Below are 8,465 nucleotides of genomic sequence, written 5' to 3' on the forward strand. Positions count from 1 at the left end.
GTTGCAGTGAGATCTCGCGTCGAAACATAGACTCAGATACGCACAAACATCAGAATCGCGAAACAGTGCACGCTAAGGTTTAACTAGTTGGGTTGACTGAGTTCTTGATGTTGATTGGCGCCTTTGACTGAAGATACGTTGTACGAAGAGCAATAATAGGCTTAACGACGTTAGCTCGGATCTTGGGAGCCTCGATCGGTGTGTGTCTATAGCTCTTCTTTCCCCGCACGCACATAGCCACATTTGGCAATTGGCTGAATTCGAAAGTCTATGGCTGCTCTTCCTCAGTACATACAAAGCCACACACAGTAGTTGGTCGCACCGAGATCTATTGTAAGCTACGCAGACTGCAGTGCAACGTCCGTGGCAACGATCTGAACTCCTATAGGAAGACCATCGCAACGAGCTAAGTCGTGGAATGTCATTGCTTGGCTAGGACTGCCGCTCCGAACGAATTGATGCTCTTCGCCAAGCTCTGAGATAAGCTTGACATGCAGAAGCCTCAATCACTGAAAGTACGATCCAAAATTAATCCCGGCTTATACGTCAGCCACGTGGTGGCTCAAGAGCGGTTGCTCTCATGCTGTCATACCTGCGGAAATATTCTAGAAGTCCGTACTTGGGTCAGAGCACAAGACCCACCAGCTAGTGTAGATAGACAAGCAGCCTGTTGCCCTTGCCAGGGTTTCATTGTCTCTAGGGAGTGTCAAGAAACTCGCTGATCTCTTCCTCTTCGGACGAGGTTTCATCTTCATCACTTTCGTCATCGTCGTAATCGGCATCATCGTCTTCATCATCGTCGACCCGAACAGGTGCGTTTGTTGCCATACGTCCTGACCTAAGAACACGTCGCCCATTTGCTGGCGGCGTGTCTTCGTGAAACTTCTTGACCTTTGCCCTCACCCGTCCTTGGCGACCTCCGCCTTCGAAGTTCAGAGCCCAACTCAGCTCGAGACCCGCCTGCCTAGAACCACTGTCATTAACAACCCAGCTGTATGGCTCCTTCAGCACGATCTCAGCTTCGAGAGTGAAGTGTCCCCAACCGAGACGCCGGACTTCGTAGGGCGGCTTTCGAAGCGTAAGCTGCGGTGGCCTAAAACTTTCATGCTATCGGGTCTCAGTGAGGTCTTGCAGCGTAATAGTAAGTACTGACCAGATAAATGCGCACATGCTTGACCAGGTCTGGGCGTGATGTTCGCACGAAGAACGTCCAATCATGCTCGTTGGCATCGTCTGCTTCTTCGACCAACTGGTGCTTGTTTCCGATCAATATCATGATTCCTTCGATACCATCAGTACCTGAACGAGATCCCCGCTCGACCTCTTCCTCCACCCTCCTCTCCTCATACAGCGATGGATATTTCGTCTTGAGATGGGCAGCCAAGGCTTCGTCTGGTGTAGCATTTGTATAGTTCCGACACATGGGGCAACTGGCTTCGAGATCGTATGTTGGGTCATAGTCGGGATCAAAAAGAGCAAGTTCGACGTCGAGACTTGAAGCCTCGATACTGGTAGTCGCGGAGGATGCGTCTTGCCATTGGGCCATGCAAGATGAGCATAGGAGGTGGTTGCACCTCGTTCTCACGGGGATGTATAGGAGCAATTGACAGATCTAGCAGCATCAGAATTCGGAATTTGCTAGTGCGAGGGGAACACATACAGGACATAGGTCATCTTGGGCCACATCTTCGGTAGGAATAGCAGCCTTAGCCATGGTGTGTCTGAGATGTTGAGGACGACGACGAAGAGGAAGAGCAATTTCGTCGCTCAAGTAATAGCGGCTGGGGGCGGTCCATCCTGCTAAGGAACTACAGTAACCCCCTCTGGTGTTTTGGTGGTAATAGTAACGACAAGCTTTAGGCAACAGTGCCAAACGCGCTAACCGCGGCGTGGAAGGAGCACGTGACAGCGCGTTTACGCGCAGGCAAAGTCTGAAACTCCCTGATCCAACTCGATCGACACAACCTACCGCATTTCACTCCCACGACCCACTCACATTTCGATAGGCGGATCTTCGGTTCACTTTGGCAGATGAAGAGCCGAGCACTATTCTGGCTTCATGAAGCGCACAATGTAGATGTGCAGGTGATTGTAACGGTGCAGGCGAAGTTGACATCCAACGAGTAGTCGAACCTTTGCTCACAAAGAGCTGGCAATACTCTCAAAGAACTGACTACGGCTGTCTTGCAGAGTTCACCATACAATGCGCATGAGTTACCGGCTTCCTGAATCTACACCCCAATTTGCTGCTGAACGCCATATTAGATAGCCATCCCGGCTGCTGGAACCACAGTCACTTCCGTTCATAACTTGTGCGGTGCTGCTTGTTCAACACCAAGCACTGCGCTGGCAAAACTCCGACGATGCTTAGATCAGCTCAACTGCCGTTGAAGCGCACACGATGGCAGGGCGGCGCTAACACGTAAACAAAGTTTCGTGTCAGCGACAAGAGGGCCGAATCATCACCGCGCCCTCATTTCCTAGGGTTTGACATGTCTCGACAGACATGGATGTCATTTGCTTGTCACCGACAACCTGGTCTTGTGAACGTCGTTAATTGCTGTTAATGCTTATTCTCTGCTCTAGAACTTTTGAGTACAGCCGTCGCGTTGCGCTTGCCCAGGAGGGAAGCTTAACGACCATGAACAAAGACGCCGGTGATTCTTCTTTTAATGGCGCCGCACGTTGGTGGCGCTGCGGAACGTGGCGGGTCATTCGTTTGGCGATCTCTATTGGTGTTTCTATGTGGAGGAAATGACTACCTGCCCTGAGAGCCATGAAGACGATGCGCTGCAAGGGTATCGGGGAGCTGTAGATGGCTCGAAGCCGCGTAGCCTGGTGGTCGTTGTTTGCATTTCCCTATGAGATGCTGAGATGCACGATCCATACCGTGGGCCTTTCCGTTTGCTAATATCTCCCAGCTATTTTAGTCTTTCATTCACTTTCTTTCTCAAATACCTCTTACCTAGCTAACTCGATCTCTCATCGACCTTCTACATCCTCGCTCACTACAACCTCACTCCCTACAACCTCCACTCATTCAACCTACTCTCATTACCAGTGTCCAAGATGCAACTCTTCATCTCCGTCGTCGCTTTGCTGAGCACCCTCGTCACCGCCCTCCCAGCCGTATGTTGCCCCAAACCTACCTATGTTTGATCTTCCTGACATGTCCCAGCCTACCTACAACGACGGCCGCGGCGCCACAATCTACACGTCACCCAACTTCCAAGGCGACTCGACCTTTGTCCCTGGCACTTCGTCGTACTGCGGCGATCTCAACAACATCTTTGGCAACTTTGACGGCCGCGTGCGCAGCATAGTTGTCGAGAAGGGCTACAGATGCCAGTTCTACATGTGAGTAAAGCTCCGAGTAGAGATGGTGACTACAGGCTAATTTAGAATAGCGGTCATGACTGCCCAGCGAACGGCTCCGAGTACGACTGTGGAAGCAAGGACGCGTCGGACGCGATTAGTACGCTGCCTGACTGGGTGGACAGCAAAGTTCACAGCATCTTTTGCGCGAAGATCTAGGGGAGCTCTCATGGAGAGGAAGATGATTGGCGAATGCCTCGGATCGAAGTATGAAGTTGCTAAGAGTATCCTCTCACAGGGAGTCGGCACCGAAGACATTGACTCGAAAGTGTATGTGCAACATACACAGCTCCTAGGACTCATATCCATGAGTGGTCACTTAATGTAATGTCATAATAACCTCTTCGAAAACCCCAAGCCCTTCGTACCACCTAATTCAAGAGCTCCGAAGTCAAGTAGGCTATCGTACAGCGTATTCAAGCTCTCAGCCACCATGCTGCGCTGCAATGACGCCGTTCGCAGTTCTGCAGTCTGATCCAGCGTATTCGTCTTGTCTTTCGGCTGTGGAAAACTAACACATTGCGGTGAGCTGTACAGCTACATATGCGATATGAGTGTTGTTGGTGGTTGCACTGCCACAAGACCCTGTGCAGTTCGCAGCTTCGCGGACCCCACCTCACAGCGTCGAAGTCCGACCCCGCCGCGACATAGGAAGGGAGATGGGAGCAACCGTGTCATCAGATCAGGCAGTCAATTTCTCCTGTAACATGTGGCGTCTCCAGTCAGCCGCCGCGTGCGAAGGCGTGTCGCATTCAAAGGCGCGCGTGCTGTCGCAAACGCCTCCTGCCCAACCGCGGCGCTTGCCCCTCCATCACCCGTAAGCATTCACGCTTAACTCTCCGAGACAGCCTTTCAGCTACATCTACATTACTACACCTCGACCCTATTCTCACCCTCTCACCCTCAAACACATTCACAAACTTCATCATGTCAAGCGGCGACTACTATGGCGGCGGTGGCCAGCAAGGCTATGGAGGTCAGGGCTATGATGGCGCGCATCACGGACAGCAGCAAGCGCAAGGCTACCAAGGCTACCCTCCACAAGGACAGCCAGCTCACGAGCAGTATGGCGGATCGCATAGCCCATACCCACCCCAGGGACATGTAAGAACACCCTTGCGATTTCGGCGCATGCCGGTGTAGACCAAACACTGACCCCTCCACAGAGCCCGTACCCAGCACCACCCCACGATCAGTACCAGCACCAGCAGCAAGGCTACAACGCCCCACCGCAGAACCAGTACGATCAAGGCTACGATCCCAACCGCAGCCACTCTCCCTACCCGCCTGCGCCACAACACCAGCATATCCAGCCGCACCAAGGCTACCAGGATCCCAACCAGCAACACGGATACGGTGGTCAGCCCGGATACGGCGACCACCAGCAGCCGGGCTATGGTCAGCAGCCGGCTTACGGCCAGCCCGGCGCTCCAGGAGGTCCAGCCGAAGGCGACCGCGGCCTAGGTTCGACTCTCATCGGCGGCGCTGGCGGCGCATTCCTGGGTAACAAAATGGGCGGAGGAACGTTGGGCACGCTCGGCGGCCTTGTTGCTGGTGCTATCGGCGCGAACGTGCTAAGCGACAAGTAAGCCCAGCCCCTCGCGCAAACAGACTCCGAATTCTAACAAGCAACAGGAAAGAGAAGAAGCACAAAAAGCACAAGTCGCATGGCAGCCACGGCTCGCATCACGGCTCTTCTCATGGCTCTTCTCATGGCTCTTCGCATCATGGCTCCTCGCACCATGGCGGTTCGTCGTATGCGGGGTCGGCGGCGGTGGGCGGCTTGTATCCGGAGAGCCATGGTGGGAGTAGCCATGGACATGGACACAAGAAGCACAAGAAGCACAGGAGCCATAGCCGCAGTCATAGTCGTGGTAAGAGCAGCTCTTCGTCGAGCAGTGACTCGGACTAGGATTGCTTTGATTGGGCATTGCTTGCGTTAATGTGATATGACTTGTTTGCTCTGCGCGGTTGCGCGAGCGTTGGTATCCCATAAGATAATGAATCCCGTATTATTATTACTAAAGTTCCGCCCTTTTGATGTATCGATGACTCCGATCACCACCAATTCGATGAGTCAGTCAGTTCGCGTCTTTAGTTGTTGAGAAAGTGGTTGTCAAATCATGTATGAAGCATATTTCCGCATCGATTTACATGCTTCCGCTGTCTGTCCGTTGTGTGTAGCATCCACAGCCGTATAAATAGTCCCGCCTTCCCAACGCTGAATGCGGTTAGTGCTGAAAATTGCCCACCATTTTACTCATCGCCCAACATTGAACATTCTCTACCGACCCCGCATAATCGAAGCTGGAAAAAACTAACATGGCAGACGTGCTCCTGAGCTTCTTCCGCAGCTCGTTGCCAGACGAGCTCGCCGCTGTCCTGGAGGATGTACTCAAGGCGACCGAATCAGGCGATTTCTTGGCGGTTTTCCAGCATCCGGAAGTGCAAGTGCTGCTTGGACATGGAGAAAACGAAGCCACGAAAGATGTGAAGAGAAGTGATTTTGGAATCTGGAGCGATTATGTTTTCCATCGGCTAGGCTTAATCCTATCGAAACGCAATGAAGAGCAAGGAACACCAATCACGGAAACCGCGGCGTATCGACAACATCTGGTCTTCCTTGTAGCAGTCGCGGCGCTGTATGCGTTCATACAGTCTACTGTTACGGGGCCGCCACTTCCTTTCAAATCCGCGGAAGTGGTACTACCGAAAGAAGTATCGGGTGACACTAAAGCACTCAGCAAGACTCGAGCGGATTTGATCGCATCTCTGAGTGCGGATGGTGTTGCAGCGTACAAGCTCACACCAAACATTGAACTGCTATGCTTAGCCGAGACCATCCTGATCTGCCCACCGATCCAGAAGAACATCGACATCTCAGCCTGGGCGCGATTACGGACAAATTTTATGCACCAGAGGCTACTGAGCGAGCCGGCGTCAAGCTTGCAAGATGCGATATACGAGGACGTCAAAATTGTGGAAGATTTGATACTGAACTCTGGGAAGAAGGATGAAATCAAGGACTTGTACACGAACTTCATCCTCGAACGAGCTGCGATTAACACTCATCATGGCCTCGACAAGAAGGCAAAAGCGGACTTGGATCATGCAACTACAGAGCGCAAGTTTGAATTTGCATTGACTGGAATGATGGGCAAGAGGACAAAGTTCCAGCAGAAAGATACGAGCCAACTGCTTGTACTTGCACGGAGTGTAGGCACACAAACGAATGGCACGTCAAGCGAGGCTTCGAAACCAAAAGCGTTGGATCTGAATGACGATACTCTGCATGAGTCCATTCAGTTCACGGAGAACGTGGCATCGATGGATATCAAGGACGATTCTTCACTACCTGCTGGACTTGCAGAGCTGGATCCAGCAAACCAACCACTGCTCGATCCGCTGGACTCAGTGATTCTGCTTTCGCTGGCTGAAGGCATCAAAAACACGAATCCTGCAGATGGCATTACGAGAGAGGAGACGATACCTTATGCGACAAGAGTGCTGGAAGGTGGCAGCTCGAATTGGCAGGTGTACACGCAAGCTCTTCTGGTGCGGAGTCGCATTGAAGGCTACAAGTCGAGGACTATGGAGCGAGGTATTGCTACAATTACAAGCACTAGTCGATCAAGTCATTGCAGAGACTTCTGGCGAGGGCACGACAGACGCTGAGACGAACGAAAAGATCACATCGTTCTTGCCGCAAGCGAAGGACGACGAGGCGGCGTCAGTGAGTGAGCGTCTTCGATATGTTTTCGCACTTGGCTCGCCGTCAAGATGGGAGCTAGAAGCTGAGTTGGCTGCGCGATGGGTACATGTCGGCGGTCTGCGATCTGCTCTTGATATCTACGAGCGTTTGGAGATGTGGGCCGAAGCAGCGTTATGTTGGGCTGCGACTGAGAAAGAAGACAAGGCTCGTAGGGTGATGCGGAGACAACTCTTCCACGCAACAAACGGCAACGATGAAGATGTGGATTTGGAGTCTGAGAACTGGGAAGGACCAGCGCGCGATCCTCCTCCTGCTGAAGCACCGCGCTTTTACTGTATCCTTGGCGACATCGAAAAAGATCTCTCCATGTACGACAAAGCATGGGAGGTCTCAGGCAGCCGCTATGCTCGCGCCCAACGCTCTTTAGGTCAACATTACATCGCAGCACGCAACTACGAAAAAGCAGCTGAAGCCTACTCCCTATCCCTAAAAGTCAACTCTCTCTACCAACCCGCCTGGTTCGCCCTTGGCTGCTCCCAACTCGAACTTCTCCAATTCAAAAACGCCGTCGAATCCTTCTCCCGCTGCGTGCAACTCGACGACACCGACGCAGAATCCTGGTCCAACCTCGCCGCCTCCCTGCTCCACCTCCGCCCCAAGACCAGCACCAACGAAGCCGGCGAAGACCAACGCGTCACAAACCACCCCCGCACCGACGCCCTCAAAGCCTTCCGCCGCGCCGCCACCCTCAAACACGACAACTTCCGCATCTGGTCCAATGTCCTCGCGACCGCAGCCTCCACCACCCCGCCCTCCTGGCCCGACGTAATCAACGCCCAGCGCAGCATCTGCGAGTTGCGCGGCGCCACAGATGGCGAAAAGTGCGTCGACGCCGAGATCCTCGACATGCTGATCAAAGACCTCGTGCGCTCGGAGGATGGCTTCGATATTGCACGCCCCGGCTTGCCGCGCATGGCGAACGAGCTAGTGGAGAAAAATATCAAGCCGTTGATCACTCACTCGCCCAAGTTGTGGGGTGTGTTGGCGACGATGTACACGCATACCCAACGCCCCGCGTCCGCGCTCGAGTGTCATGAGAAGGCGTGGCGCGCGGTTACTAGTCAGCCAAAGTGGGAGGAGGGGACGGAAAAGCAGTGGGACGCGGTCGTGCAGCAGACGATTGATCTTGTGGATGCGTATGAGACGCTGGGGCCGAGGGAGAGGACGGAGGGACTGGCGGCGGGGAGTGGGGAGGTGGTGGCGAAGGACTGGAAGTTCAAGGCGAGGAGTGCGGAATAGGAGTGTATTGGGGAAGGGAAAGGATAACTGGGAGGATGGGGAGCCACCGCCACGAGGTTGAAGGAGAGGATGGAGGGGT

At 53.4% G+C, this 8,465-nt stretch overlaps 4 protein-coding genes across 4 annotated transcripts; 3 read left to right on the forward strand and 1 right to left on the reverse strand.

The window, feature by feature from the left end:
* Positions 1 to 696: 696 nt before the first annotated feature.
* Positions 697 to 1,686, reverse strand: SNOG_06011 (hypothetical protein; the record flags this gene model as incomplete). Its single annotated transcript, XM_001796347.1, has 3 exons — positions 697 to 1,083; positions 1,169 to 1,508; positions 1,661 to 1,686. 3 exons carry the CDS (start codon positions 1,684 to 1,686, stop codon positions 697 to 699), a joined length of 753 nt encoding a protein of 250 aa, XP_001796399.1.
* Positions 1,687 to 3,069: 1,383 nt separating this feature from the next.
* On the forward strand, positions 3,070 to 3,850 carry SNOG_06012 (hypothetical protein; the record flags this gene model as incomplete). The annotated part of the gene is made up of 5 exons (XM_001796348.1): positions 3,070 to 3,129; positions 3,179 to 3,357; positions 3,408 to 3,475; positions 3,501 to 3,645; positions 3,787 to 3,850. 5 exons carry the CDS (start codon positions 3,070 to 3,072, stop codon positions 3,848 to 3,850), a joined length of 516 nt encoding a protein of 171 aa, XP_001796400.1.
* Positions 3,851 to 4,302: 452 nt separating this feature from the next.
* Positions 4,303 to 5,401, forward strand: SNOG_06013 (hypothetical protein; the record flags this gene model as incomplete). Its single annotated transcript, XM_001796349.1, has 3 exons — positions 4,303 to 4,479; positions 4,542 to 4,960; positions 5,011 to 5,401. The coding sequence occupies 3 exons, from the start codon at positions 4,303 to 4,305 to the stop codon at positions 5,285 to 5,287; spliced, it is 873 nt and encodes a 290-aa protein (XP_001796401.1). The 3' UTR covers positions 5,288 to 5,401.
* Positions 5,402 to 5,697: 296 nt separating this feature from the next.
* On the forward strand, positions 5,698 to 8,386 carry SNOG_06014 (hypothetical protein; the record flags this gene model as incomplete). The annotated part of the gene is made up of 2 exons (XM_001796350.1): positions 5,698 to 6,976; positions 7,002 to 8,386. 2 exons carry the CDS (start codon positions 5,698 to 5,700, stop codon positions 8,384 to 8,386), a joined length of 2,664 nt encoding a protein of 887 aa, XP_001796402.1.
* Between the last annotated feature and the right edge of the window lie 79 nt (positions 8,387 to 8,465).

The sequence above is a fragment of the Parastagonospora nodorum genome (genome assembly GCF_000146915.1).
Source record: "Parastagonospora nodorum SN15 chromosome Unknown scaffold_8, whole genome shotgun sequence".
In the NCBI taxonomy this organism is placed as follows: Eukaryota; Fungi; Ascomycota; class Dothideomycetes; order Pleosporales; family Phaeosphaeriaceae; genus Parastagonospora; species Parastagonospora nodorum.